At 54.1% G+C, this 17,335-nt stretch overlaps 1 protein-coding gene across 1 annotated transcript; it reads left to right on the top strand.

Moving 5' to 3' along the window:
* The first annotated feature begins 745 nt into the window (after nucleotides 1–745).
* On the top strand, nucleotides 746–16,109 carry CDX1 (caudal type homeobox 1). Its single transcript, XM_068534550.1, has 3 exons — nucleotides 746–1,178; nucleotides 15,080–15,225; nucleotides 15,778–16,109. The coding sequence occupies exons 1-3, from the start codon at nucleotides 746–748 to the stop codon at nucleotides 15,988–15,990; spliced, it is 792 nt and encodes a 263-aa protein (XP_068390651.1). The 3' UTR covers nucleotides 15,991–16,109.
* The last annotated feature ends 1,226 nt before the right edge of the window (nucleotides 16,110–17,335 follow it).

Here is a 17,335-nt window from a genome sequence, read left to right on the forward strand (position 1 = left end):
CCACCTCTCTAAGAACTTTCCCTAGAGAGCCAACTCAGGTGAACTCCCCAATTGTTTGCAGACTCGTGTATGTGCATATGTGCATTTTCCCTCCGGGGGAAAAACATCCACAGCTTTCATGAGACATTCAGAGGGGTCGTGACCCCTCCTCTCCCCGCCCCCCCCCCCCCCCGCGAAAGATTAAGGACCCGCTACCTTAAAGACGGGAACCCCGTTTGAAGTCAGCGTTTCCTCCCCTTCACCTCCAACTGGTCCCTGCGGACTGCCCCACAGGCCCGGTGTGGCTGCGTGACGCTGGCCTGGGGTCCCCGCACCCCTCGGATCCCTTCTCTCCACCTGTAAAAGGGGGTTGCGGGGCGGTCGAGGTGTTCGGGTGGTTAGGCTGGGGCCTCGCAGGAGTCTCCCACACCTAGCGATGCCTCGACGCTCGCTCAGGATGCGCCCTCCGCCCCCCCCACCCCCCTTGGCCCCGGCGTCCACCTCCCGCTTGGGGCGGCAATTTGTCTCCTTTTGAACCCCCCGCCCCCGACGGGTTTCCCCCTTTGATTCGCGGCCTGGAGGCTCCCCCCCCCCCGCTTTGAAATGCAAACCCGCCTCGGCTGGGGCCGCGGCGGCCCGGAGCTATAAAAGGCCTGGGTGGGGCGGGCGGCGGCAGGGCTGGGAGTTCAGGTGAGCAGTTGCTCGTCGGGGCGGCCGGCTGCGGCGGCTCCAGGGCCCAGCATGCGCGGGGGGCCCCGCGGCCACCATGTACGTGGGCTATGTGCTGGACAAGGAATCCCCCGTGTACCCCGGCCCCGCCAGGCCCGCCAGTCTCGGCCTGGGCCATCAAGCCTACGGCCCCCCGCCGCCTCCGCAGTACCCCGACTTCACCGGCTACTCTCACGTGGAGCCGGGCCCCGTGCCCCCTGCGGCCTGGAGCGCGCCCTTCTCTGCGCCCAAGGACGAATGGGCCGCCGCCTACGGCCCGGGCCCCGCGGCCCCCACCGCCAGCCCGGCCCCGCTGGCATTCGGGCCCCCTCCGGACTTTAGCGCGGTGCCCGCGCCCCCGGGGCCTGGGCCGGGTCTCCTGGCGCAGCCCCTCGGCGGCCCAGGCGCACCGTCCTCGCCCGGAGCGCAAAGGCGGACGCCCTACGAGTGGATGCGGCGCAGCGTGGCGGCCGGAGGCGGCGGTGGCAGCGGTAAGGACCCCTCCCTCGCCCTGCGCCTCTGGACGGTTCCCCTGGGCGCCGGCAGGTGCTAGAGCGAGGCCCCGGCCGCCCCCTGTCTGACCTCTGCCCCGGCCCTGCTTGGGTTCCAGAGTGTGCCCCACCCCCCCGACTCTGTCCCTGGGGGCTGTTCTCTCAGCTTCCCCCTTCTGAATCCTGGAGCCTTGGGAAGCACAATCTGTTCTTTCCCTGTAGACAGGGAGACTGAGACCCCAGCCATGAAGAACGACTCCTTGCGGTTGCGTGGCAAGGCCGGAACTAGACACAGGCCCCCAGACCTTCATCCCAGGGTAAACTTTTAGCAACACTGGCCCTGGTGGTCATCCGTTTCATGCACCCCTATCCCAGCCCCAAAGAGGGGCTGCAAACCCCCAAAGGACATGCACTGATTATGTGAACACCCATAAGTCACTTCCCTTTCCAGGTCTCAGTCCCCCGTCCATACAAGGAAGAGACTGGTGGGTCATATCCTTTGGACTAAAAAAGAGCCCTCTTTGGTTAGATTGGTGGTGGTGAAGGGTCCCTACCTTACCATCCCAGGGCTCGCCCTGAACTCTTGACCCTGGGGGAGGGGAAAGTAGGAGCAGTTGGGAAGGTGGCTACTGTTTGGCTCCTGAGCCTGTGAACCTCCTGCCCCCAGGCAGGCCTCTTGGATCCACCCTCTTCAAAGGCAGGGGAGGGGGCAGGACAAAGGCTCAGCTTTAATGAGGGGCGGCCTGACCTCCTCCATAGGTCCCCCCTTTGTCATGTAACAGGCTGGGCCTTGGCTCGGTAGTGACTCCTGTCGGCCAGAAAGTGAACATGATACCCATTGTCCCGACTGTGTCCGGCCTGTCCTGACAAAGGCCACCTGGCCTTAGGGGCGGGAAGTTGGCCTGCCCACCCTTTGATGTCCAGCCCCTCCTCCCTCTCCCCCAGCTGGGAGCGAGCCTAGGACATCCCCCACCTCCTCTCTCTCTTCACCTCCATGTCCCCACACACTCCCAGCAGACGCTGCGGAGGGCTGATCGGCAGCTACAGGTTTGGCTGTAATTGTACCACCTCCTTGGGAGTCCCAGGGACACAGAACCTCCTGTCTGCCTCCGGAGGCCTCAGAGGACTGGGGTTTATGTCCCAGCTGTGCCACTTGTCTCTGTGGCCTTGGCTAAATAATAACAGCTAATGTTTATGGAACACTTACTAACGGAGCGGGCACTGACCTAATATCTTTTAATTCTTATAACCTTATCATAGGTGCTATTATCACCCTCGTTTTCAAGATGAAGAAACTATGGCATAGAGAGGTTACAGAGTTGTGCAAGTATAGTTATACCTACATAACGAGTAAATGGTGGGGCTGGGATTTGACCAAGCCTGTGCTCTAATCCTCTGAACAGCGTCTCTTAAATCAGCCATCTTTTCTGGGTCTCAGTTTGACCATCCCATGAGAGGGAAGGGTCTTGTACCTTTGTTTGAGTTACAAAAGGACCCCTTTGTGAAATCTGATGGGAAGTATAAATGTTCTCCCTAGAAAAAAAGTGTTTCCTAATCGGGCAGACAATTTCAGGGGTTCTAAAGGCCCCCAGAAGCTTTATCCATAAACCTCGGTTGAGAATTTTGCATTAGATTATATGAGAGGAAGTGTCTGGAGCCACTGACCCTCAGGGTCCTGCAGTTCTGTGTCTGTTCCCTGAAGAAGGAAGCCCACTTTTCCTGCTCCTTTATTCTGGTTGGTACTTCCTGCTGATCAGGCGACTTTGGAGATGGATGGGGAGGTTCCCCAGGGGCGGGGACTTGGAGAGAGGCCATCACTGTGTGAGGGGGAGAGAGTGGGTCAGTGGGGGTCAGAGCCCTGGCAGGAGCCCTGGGGAGCTTCCAGGCTGTGTGATGTCAGACAAGTCACGTCCCTCTGGGCACTGGAGCTGCCGAACTCAGTTCAGGTCTGGTCTCGGAAGTCATTTGGAAACCGTTGTCCCTGGGCACATAGGGGGCCTAGGAGTAACTCTGCCCGAAGACGAAAGTCCTTTCCACCCTCACTCCCAGAAAGTAAAAAGAAGGGCCAAGGGAGGTTTGGGGGCTCCTGAGGAAAGTGGCCGCCCCAGGAGCCAGGTGAGAGCCATTCTCCCTTTTCGAAGGTAGAAGCTGCTGCCTGTACACTCAGGCAGCATCTGACTCTGACTCTTGAGGTGGGGACAGAATTGGGGTGGGGTTACAGACCCTCCCTGAGAGAGAGGCCAAGCCCCTCTCCTCTTTGGCCTCAGTTTCTCCTTCTGGGCAATGAAGATACAGGGTCTCTGGGGGTGTTTCCTGGGTAAGGCTGTTGTCTGGGACAGCAGAGGGAAGGTCAGTGCATGCCATCTCCCCAAATGTTGCTGGTCACCTGGTCTTATTGTACCCTTCTTGCCCCTTCTTCCCCCTTCTGTGCCTCTAGCAATCTAGAATATCTGAACTGGACAGTTAGAGAACAGACATACAGATGGGAAACTGAAGCCTGGAGATTTTAAGGCATGTTCCAGTTTCACACAAGTGGGGGCTGGGCTGGGATATATGTTGGATTAGTCAGTTTAAAATTTTCCAGTGGCTTCCCAGTATATTTAGGGCAAAATCTACACTCCTTCCTGAGGGCTACAAAGCTATATGTGCTACTGCAGGCAGGTCTTGTACACATACTGTTCCCTCTCCCTGGAAAACTCTTTCCCCAGACTCTTTGCAGGCTCTTTCTCACCATTCAGGTCTTAGCTTAATGGCCACCTCCTCAGAGAGGTCCTCCATGATGTTCCAAAGTAGGCACCTCCCCCTCCCCCAATACCCATTGATCATCTTTGCCATGTTTCCTTCAGAGCACTAACTTATTTGTGTGTTTGTGTGTTGTCTATTCCCACACCCACTGACCAAGGTAAACTCCTATGAAGTCCAGAACCATATCTATTTGACCCATGACTACATTCCAGGCACCCAGCTCAGTGTGTGGCATTTAGTAGATGCTCAATACATTTTGTTGAATGAATGAACAGGACAAGTGTGAGGGACAGTAAGACAGCTCTGGGAGAAGAGGGGAGAGATGAGATCTCAACCTGGAGATGGGACCCACGACTGTCCAGCCGAGCAGCTCATGCCAGTGGTGGAAGCCTGGTTGTCCCCTTCTCCCTACTCCATGGATGGGACAGTACTCCATCCTCACCTGGGGAATTGGCATTGCTGAGGCTGGGACTAAGATGCCAGCTTTCCCTAAGGAGGGGGCAGGGAAGATGAGGAAGATGTGGGAGAGGCTGTTACGTTGTCCATTAACCAGTTCTGAGTGATGACTTTCACTTGACTGAGGCCAGGATAGGAAATGACTACAAGGGGCTCTATTTTTTTTTGTCTTCCCCGTTTGCATCTATAAATATCAGCATTTTCCTTAGGAAGGTTCTAAATTATCCTTCTGCTGAAGGCTCAGCCTCCAATTCCTTGTGAATAGTTTTTCACAGGTTAATGGCTCATTGGGGTGGCTGAGGTCCCATACAAGTCCGGAGATGTCCGCTCAGATGATGAGACTCTTGCAGCAGGGTTTAGATCTTGGTCCATCCCTGTCAGCTTTCAGATAGAGAAACTGAGGCCCGTGGAGGGGATGAACCCTCCTCTCCCCACCACATCCTAGACCCTCTCCCTTGGCCCATTGCCACAGTCACCAACCTGGCCTCTCACCTTCAGCCTCTCTCTGATGCCCTAGCCGCCCTCTAAACCGTGGCTCCCCACTGCCATGGAATTGCCATTTCATTTTATGCCATTTCATTGCTGTAAAATCCAGCTCCATTTCAGAGCCCTCTTGAGAACTGGCCCCAACCCTCTCTTGAAGCCACTCTCCCGTTAGTTTGCCGAGATACAGAAATGCTTACCTGGGACAGTTAAGAGTCCGGCTTGGGAGCCTCAGGCCTGGGATTGCATTTCTGTCAGAAGCTGCATTAGCCTCAGGCAAGTTAATTTGGATCATTTCTCTGAGCCTCAGCTTCTTCCACTGCAACATTAAGATAATAAGATTACACCTTGAAGCAATGGTGCCAGTAGAGCATAGCCCTGAGCCTGGCATACAGTAGGCGCTCAGTGCACTGGTGCCTGTGACCATCTCTGCCAGTCCTTAGCAGGTGCACGCGAGCACACACCTCACACTCCCTGCCTCTCTATTATGGGTCCCTTGACCTGAACTGCCCTCCCTTCCCTCTCCTACGTCTTTACCAGGTCAAATGCTGCTTCTTCTCCAAGGCCACCTCCTCTAGGAAGCCCTCCTTGGTTCCCTCCCCTACAAACACTGTACCAGGCCCTTGTTTGAACAACATTTATCACTGACTGTCTTGTTGATCCCTGCCATCTACCATCTGTTATCCCCTCAAGGAGCAGTGCTAATCAGTCCTGTCCTTCTCACCATACCTTGCACATTGTAGGAGCTCACGATAAAGCTAATAACTGTGGCATCAGCTGCGTCTTTACCATGTGCCAGGCACTGTGCCAAGAACTTTGCATGGGTGATCTCACTTAAGTCTCATAACAACTCTAAGAGGTGTGAGGATCTATTATTAGCTTCATTTTACAGATAAAGTTAATGAGGCTCAGAGAGGGTAAGGTGACTTGCCCAAGCTCACACAGCTGGGATGGTGCTGCACAGGGTTCAAACCTAGACTCTACAGCCTAATGAGCATCTATCAAATAAAGCAACACACTCAGAATGGGAGCCCAAGACCCCCTCCCCATGTGCATTCCAATCCAGGTGGGGAAAAGGAGGCCAGTCAGAGATGAGCTATAAGAGGCTGGAGGGGGAGGATGGGCACAGCAGGTGCCAGGCTGTTTAAAACTGGTTCTCAAGGCAGAAACTCCATTTGACACCTCATCTCTCAGATGTACCTGGGAAGGAGGGAGTGACCCAGTTAGAAGGTGGCAGAAGGCTTTTTTCTGTTGGGTGTTCCCCCACACGCACACTTTGGCAGATATTGCTGCTGAGAGCTTGGGGAGCTGTTCTGAAGGTCCAAAACAGCTTTGTTAGCAGCAAGCCTGGCCTGTCGATGAGGAATTATCTGAATGAGATGACCCCTCAAGTTTCTGTCCTGGAGCTCTTGGGATTTGGAAACAACATTTACATCTGGAGTGAGGTCCATCACCATGTTAACATGCTAAGCCCTCCCCATGCCATACTTGCCCATCAACCTTATAGGGATGCCCCACATAGATCCCTCAGCATCACCAGAGAGAGGGAGCAGGCGTTAGTGAAAGCCGAGACTGACACTCCAGGCTCAACCCCCTCTGATGTCTTCCCATTTCTCTTGAAGTCAAATCCAAACCCCTCACCCCAGGGCTCAAAGCCCTGCTAGCCTCTCCAGGCTCAGCACATGCCTGTCTCATTCATTCACGTAGGCAGGCAGGCGGTAATCGTCTCTGAGTCTCTCTTCTGTGCCAAACATTCTGCTAGGTGCTAGAGATTCCTGCCAGAACAAGCAGACAGGGTCCCTCACAGAACTGGTCCTCCGTTGCTGCTCTCTGCCTTAGGGCATTTGCACATGCTGTTCTGTCTTCCTGGGATATTCTTCCCCATTGGTGACATGGAAACCTTCTCAACCATCATATCTTGGCTTAAATGTCACCTCCTCCAGGAGACCTGCCCCAAGCTAAATAAAGTAGGTTCCCTCCCCCACCGCCCCCCGCCACTTAATCTAGCTCTCAGCTCCATTGCTTTCCTTCACACTAATCACAGTTTGTAATTATTTCATTTGTTTGTTTTTAATCTACCCCCCACCCATGAAAAACAGGAATGAACTGTTTAACGAATAAGTACTGAGCACCTTCCATAGTAATAATAATATGAACTAGCATCTACTGAGTACTGGCTATTTTTTCAAGTGCAGGTATTTTCGACCCCAGAACAGCACATTTCTCCATTAGATTAGTGGCTTTGACTAAGGCTGTGGGAACAGTGGAGCTGGACAGAAGGATGTCCTTTGGAGGTTGAGCCACCAGCTGAGGGATTGGATGTGGGAAGCAGGGGAAGTGCCACCTAGGCTTTTGGCCTGAGTGGCTGGAGGATGGGGGCCATTTACTGCGGGGAGAAGACCAGGAAGCAGTAGGTCTGTGTTAAGTTTAACAAGGACTCATCAAGTACTCGCTGTGTGTGTCTGGCACTGTTGTGGAACCAGATGAGCAAGGTGGCATGGTCTCTACCCTCGCAGAGCATTCAGGGAGCCAGGAACCAAGGGGAGGGGATTTGTCAAGGTTCCTCAGTGAGCTAGAAAAGGGCTGGAGTCCAGAGCCCCACCCTGCACCTCTGCCCCAAATGTGACTCTTCAGGACCCACGCCTGTGGATGATTAGGCAGGGACTTCACCTTCAGACCAGAGGAGGATGGCCGGGGTAGGGCAGAGGCCTGGAAACTCCACCAGGAAACAGCTGATGGCCTCAAGTTGTTCAGCCCGGAAGAAGACATGAAGGGATGCAGTTGCTGCTTGCAACTCTTAGAAGGGCTGTTCTAGGCCAAGGGTGCCCCTTATTTCTGGTGCCCCTTGTGGAAAATCCTGGGAAGAATATAAATGGGTGATGGATGCAAGAACAGGCTGCTTTGTAGATAGTCCAAGCAGTCTGGTTAGGTATGCTATGAGGGTGTGGGCATCTGGCCCTGGCTGGGAGTTTGGTCTAGCCGTGTTGTCCAATAGAACTTTCTATAGCTCTATATCTATGCTGTTCAGTGTGCTAGCCACTAGCTACACGTGTCTATTGAGCACTTGCTATATGGTTAGTGTGACTAAAGAGCTGAATTTTTTTTTTTTAATTTTATTTATTTATTTTATTTATGGCTTTGTTGGGTCTTCGTTTCTGTGCAAGGGCTTTCTCCAGTTGTGGCAAGCGGGGGCCACTCTTCATCGCGGTGCGCGGGCCTCTCACCATCGCGGCCTCTCTTGTTGCAGAGCACAGGCTCCAGACGCGCAGGCTCAGTAATTGTGGCTCACGGGCCCAGCCGCTCCGCGGCATGTGGGATCTTCCCAGACCAGGGCTCGAACCCGTGTCCCCTGCATTGGCAGGCAGATTCTCAACCACTGCGCCACCAGGGAAGCCCAGAGCTGAATTTTTAATTCCATGTAATTAATTTTAATTTAAATAGCCACACGTGGCTAGTAGCTGTCATATAGGACAGTGAAGGAAAATCCCTCTCAAGTTTCTAGAATGTAATCCATTCCAGGTGGGCTCCTTATTCTCCACTGAGGAATCTCTCTTGCCTCTTTTGTCTCTGCAGTCATCATCTTCTCCTCCTTCTTCCTCCTCCTCCTCCTTCTTCTTCATCATTGTCACAGATAGCTTTTATTACTAACTACCTTGTTAAAGAAATGATCACATCTCATCTCCACAGCTATCATGTCTAAAGGAGGCATTCTTGTCCTCATTTCACAGATGAGTAAACTGGGATTCAGAGAGGTTCAGTGACTTGCCTGGGTTCCCACTGCTGGCACCTGGCCTGACTGGATTAGAACCACTGCGTCTGTCTGACTCTGAAGTTTCTGTCCTCTTCCCTGCTTCTCGTAGCCAGGTCAGATTGTGGACCTCCTTGAGAAGATAGGAGAGGGGAAGGGGCCTGGGAGGAGGAGAGGGCAGTGCTGACTGAGTGCTGTGACTAGGAAGGAGGGTGACAGTGGGGTGGAGAAGCTTGCCTAAGGCTACAGGGCCCCTGAGTGTGGCTGGCCTGCCTATCCTCCTCTCATCTCACCCCCGCCCCCATGCCAGCCTCACCCCTGCTCCAGGAATGAGCAGGGGTGAATGAGGAACTGTGCTAGAGCAGCCTGGGACTGGCAAACCAGCTGGAACAAGGACCAGTCATGGGCCCAGTAGAGAGCCTCATTGCCCAGGGAGGATATCCGTCCACCATTGAACTGGGTGGGTCAGGGCTGCTGCAGCAGAAGTCCCACCCACTGGTGGTACAGATGACAAAATGGGTCCAAGCTGAACATCACATGTCTGGCTGGTGGCCTGGCCAGACCTCCCCACCCCCAGGCCAATGTTCTTTGCCCTGCGGCTCCCCATCAGCAGCATTCCTCCCTCTCCCAAGGGATCCCTCCAACATCCACTTCTGCAAATAGCTCAGTTTTCCTTGTCGTGTCCATAGCTCTTTGCCCTTTGCAAACTGCTTTCACACCCATCTGTTCCTCGGGGGAAGGAAAGCCCAGAGAAATTCAATCACTTGTCAAGTCCTTTAGCTAAGGAGGCAGACCTGGACCCAGGTCCTTAAGGGAGGACTCAGAGCTACACAGAAGTTCAGAATCTTCAGGGCCCTTGGAGCTGACACCAAACCTTCTTCTGATGCACAGGAGAAACTGAGGCCCAGAGAGGAGAAGGGACTTACTTAAGGCCACACAGATGGCACAGAACTGGGACCAGGACCTACTGACTCCAGCTGGTGGTTCAGAATCCCCTCTGGTAGGCTTGTTAAAGATGGCAGGGAGACCAGGATGCAATAGATCTGAGAGCTTGGGAATATGTATTTTTAACAAGTATCCATGCATGCATATGTGCATTTCTTTGTGTGTGTGTGTATGTGTGCCGGTCGGGGTTGGGGGGATTTTGATGTACAGCCAGTGGGGCTGGACCACACAGAGAGGGGTCATGGATTTGTGTTCCAAGCCCTAGGGCCAGAGCTGGCAGTGTCATCCCTCAGGGCCACAAACCCAGCAGGAAGAGGTCAAAGGAAGTGCTGACCCAGAGGCCACTCAATTTTCCTGGAGCCACCTACCCCGCCCTGGGGGCAGAGGCTGAACTCTGGCCCAGGCTAGATGGGGAGGCCCCACTGCAGACCGCCAGGCTCCTGCCCTCTATCCTCCAGCTGGGTAGGCCCAGTTTCTAGACTCTCAGACAGGGAAATCAGTCTTAGAATTCTTTCAGCAATAATAACAAATATAATCAGAGCATCAACAAACATTGGGAGCTTCATGTTTCCAAGTTGGAAGGGACTTTATAAATAAACAGTCTCATCCAACACACAGCCCATTGCTCAGATCCATTTCCCAGGATCCCTGCCATGTGGTTATCCCACCATGGAAATGAGTAAGATCTACCTTTCCCTGTGTACCTACTGTGTGCCAGGTACTGTGCTAGGCATCATTCATCCATCCATCTCAAGTGATCCCCTGTACACCCGAGGGTTGGAGATCATTATGGGAGACCTCACACTGGGCCATAGGTTCTAATGCTGTTTCTGAGGCTAGACAGACCTGGGCTAAATCCCACCTTCCAGATGTGCAGACCTTGCTGAAACTCAGTTTTCTCATCTGTAAACTAGGGATAACAGTTGCACAGCTTCATAGGTTGTTGAGAGATGTATGCAAAGTGCCTGACACATGGACATATTGGCCATTATTAGAATAATAATTATCCCCATTTTATAGAGACAGAATTTGAGGCTCAGAGAGGTGAGGTGTCCTAGATCACCCAGCCATTGAGAAGCTGCATGGCACAGCCCCGGAGGTCTACTTGCCCAAACAACCACATGTCAGGGTCACCTGGAGAGCTATTCAAGTATCAAATCCCAGAGCCCCACTTCAGTCCCATTGAGTCTGAACCTCTGGGCCAGAATCTGTGCTTTTAAAAAGCTCCCCAGGCAGTTCTGAGGCTGCTGGTCAGGTATTTAGAACCATTAGCCTGGAGCTTCCCAGGACCTCTACTGTGCATGCTTTAGGGATGGGAAGATTGCTACCTCCATGGCAGCCTGATGCATATGGATGGGCCATTCCTCACATCCCACAGCCAGAGCAGAGAGAAAGCCTCTCATTTGGAGAGTTATCCAAGGCTCTTCTCTCCCCATGCTTCACCCCTAAGAGCTGGTAGGGGGGCTCCCACCCTCCCTCCCACCTACTTGCACTGGCATCTGGCCCAGAGGGTTATTCATTAGGTGGCTGGGAGTGGCCTGGCCCCCATCAGACACCTGTTACAGGAGCCCGGACTTCCCTCTTAGGCCCAGTGTCCCAAGGACCTGTAAATCATTCATCCTGGGCCCTCTCCCTGCCCCACCACTGTCACGCACCTCCCTGCCCCCTCTCTCCTGGGCCCCCAGGGTGGCACAGGTGTTCACAGGAGGAGAAAGGAGGTTTGCTCATGGCAGTGGGGAGTTCTGGCCCTGAGCTGGGACTGGAGCCCAGGGCTCCTGATTGTCACTAAAAATACAAATTCACATCTGCACATGGTAAAAATTTAAACATCCCAAAGACCCCCTCCTACCTATGGCTCCCCAGCCTCTAGTCCCCTCTCCAAGGCACGCCAGCCCCCATTACTGGTTTCTTGTGTATTCTTTCAGAAAGAACTCGGTACACAAACATGTTTGAGTGTGTGTGTGTGTGTGTGTGTGTGTGTGTGTATTCCACTTAACAATATATTTTTAGAAATTGCTCCATATTGGCACCTATGGAGCTTTATAATTTCTTTTTAGTGACTGCGTAGTGCTCCTCTCCATGGATGTACCATTTCTTATCTTATTAACCAGTCCTGACTCATAGACATGTACATTGTCCTTAGTTCTGTGCTATTTGAAACAGCTACCTCTTTGGGCATTTTTCTGTGGGATTGATCCCTAGAAGTGGGATTAATGAGTCAAAGGGCATGTGCATGTTAAATGAGGCTGAGATCACCAAGTTGGGCTCCAAGGAGGGTGTTACCATGGTCACCCTCTGGACAGCAGGTGGGACTCCCTGGTTCCTGGACCACACAGTGCGATATCAAACATTTTGGTTTTTGGCAGAGCCATTTTCTTAGCAATAAAATTGTGTACTTTGAGCAACTCCACCAGATAGAAGTGGCCGATGTGTTCCTGAGCCCACCAGCCCTTCTCTTGGGTCCAGGGAGGGGGTGACAGGGCCTGTAGGCTGGGTCTTCACTGGCAGCCTTGCTAGAGTCTCTAACTATGCAGAGAGGAGTAACTATGCAGCTAGAGTCCCATCTCTCATCTAATTCCCTCCGTCCCCCGACCCGAAAGAGCCTGGGCTGGAGGTCAGGAAACCTGAGCCCAGGTTTATACCACTACCAGAAAGGATGACCCTCAGCAAGTGCCCTTTTCTGAGCCTCAATTTCCCCCAACTATGAAATGGGTGCAGTGGATCCCCACTTGCTCATTAGGAAGGATGGGACCGAGGGTTGGGTGCCTGAGGGAAGGGGGTGTCTTTATAATCTCTCAGGCTGAGGTTTGAGTGGGCAGGGAGCCTCCTCCCACTACCTCAGGCTGTGAGTCTTCTAGGCATTTTCAACCTGTGGGCCATCCAGCCCCAGCCCAGGGCTTTCAGGCATCTGCCCTCACCATGGTCTGGACCCTCTCTTCCCAGAAATACAAGTAGATGAGTGGTCTGTTGTTTGAGCTTCTGCTGCTCAAAGGGCCCTATAGCAGTCTCTGTGGACCCTAAATCTGGTGGGGTGAGGAGTTGTGCACTAGAGCAGGAGCGAGACCTGCAGGCCTGGTGACATGGCCTTGGGCAAGTCCACGCCACCCTGGGGCTTCAATGACCCTGACTGTACAGGGAGGTTGGACTCACAAGGCCTCTCTTATTTGGACCTCTGGACACTGTATAACCACCCTGAACGTCAGTCTCTTCATCTATAAAGTGGGAGGAGACTAAACTCCCATGACCCCTTCTGGCTTTAGCCCAGTGAACCCAGTGGGGCTGTGGGTTCAGAGCTCTGCTGGGTTTCAGTGGTGGTGCATTAGGCAGAACAGTTTTTGAGCCGGCGTTAAATTTTCTAGGTCAAGGAGGGGTCCCATCTGGAGCCAAGGCCTCGGCAGCCACTCCCTTGTCCCTTTCCTGGGCTAGGCCTGGCCAAGGGCCGAGGCTGTCCCGTGCTGCATCGGGCAGTGGGCTGAGGTCAGTGGTAGTGGAAGAGTCCAGTGTGGTTCTGCTGCTCTGGCAGGAAGCCCAAGGAAAAGAGCCGAGGAACATCTGCTGTCTCCTGTTCTCCACAAACCATTTGGCTCTGAGGAGCCCAGCGCTGTCCTGCCAAGCTGTGTGGGCTGGAATGGCGCTGGTGGGGGTGTAGTTAGCGCAGGGGTGCCGAGGAACGGGCAGGCCCAGAGCTAGGACCAGGGAGGTGAAGGCCAGGTTACTGCGGGGGCCCTTGGCTGAAGTGGGATGCGGTCGATGGTTATGCAGACCTGCCATGCCCTGGTGGGACACCTAGGTGGGTCTAAAAAGTGCTTGCGAGTGCCTCCTGTTTATAGCCACGGGCTCAGCTTCTTACAAGGAAACTGGTGTTGAGTCCGGCCCCCACAGCAGCCCAGGCCAAGCATGACTCTTAATATTCTCTCCAGACGGACCTCTGATCCCAGCCTGAAAGAGATCCCTGACATTAACCCAGTCGGTCCTCAAATCCACTTCCGGGCCCCAGGCTGAGCCTCGTGTGGAAGTCAAGCCAACCCTGCCTGAGTTATGGCAGGTCTCCCCACACTTCCCCCTTCTCACCAATCTGTTCTCCATGCAGCAGCCAGAGTAATCTTAAATCCTACATTAGACCTCTTGTCTCCTCTGCTCAGAGCCCTGCAATGGCTCCTGTCCCAGAAGGAGTAAAACCCAGAGTCCCTTCCAGGACCCGTAGGCCCAGCTCGACCTGTCCACTCCCCTGGCTCACTGCACCCCGGGCACACCAGCCTCCTCACTGTTCCTTACTCTTCAGATGGCAGGCATGCCCCCATCAGGGCCTTTGCACCTACTGTTCCCTCCGCCTGGGAACCTCTTCCCCAGACAGCTGCATTGCTCTTTCCCTCACCTCCTTTAGATCTTTGCTTAAGTTCCCCTTCAAGGTAAGGCCTTCATGGACCACTCTATTTAAAATCACAGCTTCACTCCTCCCTAAATTCCCAGTCCTTCTTTTTCTCTGAAATACTTGTCATCAATCAACATATCAAATAATTTCCATATTTATTTATTTTTGTCCACCTCCCTCCACTAGAACCTAAGCTTCATGAGGGCAGGGACTTTTTGTTTTGCTCACTGCTGTACCCAGCACCTGGCCACAGCAGGAACTCAGTAAATATTTGTGGGCTGATCTGAGTACTCCTGCTCTGTGCCTGGGCACAGGCTGGAGTGTGGATGGCTCCAGGCAGCGCGGTCCCCAGGCCCCTGGTGCAGCCCCAGCTCAGGGCTTGGCGCCTAGAACCGGGGCCTCCTGAGGAAACTGACAGGTCCTGGGGAGCCACCGGCAGCCCCAGTCCTTTCTGTTTGATTGTGCGGCCACCAACCACCAGGCATTTGACAGGAATTGAGGAGCATATACCCCAGGGCAGCTCCTGCAAGCTTCCTGCTTCGGCCTCTGGCTGTGGCGGCCCTTCCTGCTCTCCTTGTGCACAGGAGAGAGGAGCAGCTGACGTCTCGTTATCTCAAGCTACCCTTGCTGCCAGGTGTTCCTCCAAGTCTCTAGTGCTCAGACCTGCGGTCTGAGGATCCCCAAATTGGAACCACCTGGGAGCTGGTGAAAAATGCAGATTCCACGCCACGGCTTTCTACTTCACGTGCTCAGTGACGCGCTGGAAGCTGTGTTTTTCACAAGCTCCCCGCATGTCTGTTGTGCAGCCGCGCCTGGGAACTGTTGCACGAAAGCTGGTGGGCCTGGCGATCAGAGTAGGGCTCTGGGTCCGGAGACTTGGCCTGAAACCCCCAACTCCACCCGCAGCTTGCTGGGTAACCCTGGGCAAGTTGCTTCCCCTCTCTGAGCCTCAGGGCCCCCCAGATGGGCGTGAGAACAGTGATTGCCTCCTCGGTTGGGAGTCTCGAAGCCTGAGCCTGGGAGAATGATTGTTACTCCCTCAAGGTCCTTCTTCAGGGGGCCTGGATTGCTCTTCCTCCTGGGAGCCCCGCCTTGGCCTTTTGCAAGCTCCCCTCCCCACTCACCTCTCCTCCTGGCGCCTCTGCTTCTTAGGTAAGACCCGGACCAAGGACAAATACCGTGTGGTCTACACCGACCACCAGCGCCTGGAGCTGGAGAAGGAATTCCACTACAGCCGTTACATCACCATACGGCGGAAATCAGAGCTGGCTGCCAATCTGGGACTCACTGAACGTCAGGTGTGTAGGGCTCCCACCTCAGCCACAGGAGCAGTACTGGGAGTCTGGCCTCCAGGCTGCCAGGCAGATTATGGAGCTCAGTCGAGGGAGAACAAAGAGGTTGTTTCCCAGCCATGGTCATACAACACAATAGAAACTGAGCTGCTGCCAATCCCCCGGCCAATAAAACCCAATACCCCTGACCACCAAAAGGGGGATGGGGGCCTGATTAGCTATAGGCTACAGCGGGCTTTGATCAGTGCTGTTTAAATCCAGAGGAGGGAGCAGTCACAGGGAGAACGGGGAAGGCTTCCTGGAGGAGGGGTGTTAGAGCATGGCTTTGGAAGATGGAGAGGAAGAGGGTTACAGAGAAAGTTGTCTTAAGAGTAGGGGAGCAAGTTCCAGAGGGGGAGAATGTGTTCAGGGTCCATGAACAGTTGGGGTAGCCGGAGCAAGAGGGAAGCCCCAAGTGCCACATCGAAAAACAAGAGCTCCACTGCCCTCCTCTTTTCCTCTTGTTCTGTCATTCGGTCTCCCCACCGCCTTCCCCATCTCTATTCTCTGACCCCACAGGTAAAGATCTGGTTCCAAAACCGGCGGGCGAAGGAGCGCAAAGTGAACAAGAAGAAGCAACAGCAGCAGCAGCAGCCTTCACAGCCGCCCCCGGCAGCCCACGACGTCACCGCCACTCCAGCGGGGCCACCCCTGGGGGGCCTGTGCCCCAGCTCTGCCAACCTCCTGGGCACCTCCTCCCCAATGCCTGTCAAGGAGGAGTACCTGCCGTAGCCGCCCGACCAGCCTTGTGGGCTGGGGGCCTTGAGGACTCAGGGGCTAGGAATGTGGCTCCTGTGGGGGCCCAGGAGGCCTAGTCTGAGTCCCAAGCTCTGCCACTGACCTGCTGAGTAACCTTGGACCAATCACCCGCCCAGCCCCTGTATCCCCTGGGCCCATCTGTGCAGCGAGCCTGCTGGATAAGGATCTTTTCCAGCTCTGGTGATCCAGGCCTCAGGCGGACAAGGGAGCCTGGGGTGGGAGGTCTTAATCCCCAGGGGGCTAGGTGAGGGGGCCACCCAGCTCCTCCTCCATAGGCTCAAAGGTGGGAGGCAGGGACTAGACTCCTGGAGAAAGGAGATGGAACCGGGAGAAGATGGAAGGCTTGCTGACTGTGACCTGAGGGGGGGAGGGGGGAGGGTGTCAGCTCACACCTGCCTTTTCCTGCAGCCTCACCTCTACCTGCCCGACCCCCCCCCGCCGCCCCCGGTGTAACATGCACCAAACCCTCTCCAGGCTGGATGCAAAGCTCAAAGCCCGCAGGATTGGGCCTCAGCAAGAGGCTCTGGGCCACAGAGCCATATTCCCTCACTCAGATTCTCAGTGGAGATTCCAGATTGTGGGGGAGGCCTCTGAAGGGGGACAGAGGGGCAGAGTCCATCCTGCCAAGTCTCTACCACCCCACCAGGCTGTCCTTCAGGGCCCAGGCCCCAGGGAGCCCCCAGAGAACTTTCTCTAGACCAAGCAGACTCACAGCTGGGCAAGGGTTGCACAGAGAGTGGAATCTCTTGGATGCAGCTTCAAGAATAAAATTTTTTTTCTCTTTTTAAAAATGTATGAAAATCATTATACATAGCACGAAGGGAAAATGTTAAAGAAGTGTAAATCATCCTCACCCTTCTCAGCAGCTGCATAGTCTCTCCTAGTCTCTGTAGGCCTACAGCAAGGTCACCTTTAAAATACTTCTGAAAGATCAAAACAGGACATTAGGCTAAGTCTATGAGACTGTTAAATTTTAAGACCATTTTGTAAGCAGAATCATCAGATTCAATATCTCAGTCTTTTGAATTTTTCAAATACTTTCAACTCAGGGTTTTCTGTCAACAGATGACATTCGTTGGGCACCCCATATGCCAGGCATGGCTGGGCCCAGGGAATGTACAGTCCTTGCCACCCAGAAGTTCCCAGTCTGAGCTATGCTCTAGGTATCAGGGTAGCAGAGTATCCAGGGAGTCCAGAGCGAGCTCCCAGCTTATCCTGGAGGGTCTGGAAGGCTTCCTGGAGGAGGTGATTTTAAACTGAGGCCTAAAGGACTAGTAGGTGCTGTCAGGCCAAGAAGGAGGTAGAAAAAAAAGATTAA

The sequence above is a fragment of the Eschrichtius robustus genome, chromosome 2, assembly GCF_028021215.1.
Source record: "Eschrichtius robustus isolate mEscRob2 chromosome 2, mEscRob2.pri, whole genome shotgun sequence".
Classification (NCBI taxonomy): Eukaryota; Metazoa; Chordata; class Mammalia; order Artiodactyla; family Eschrichtiidae; genus Eschrichtius; species Eschrichtius robustus.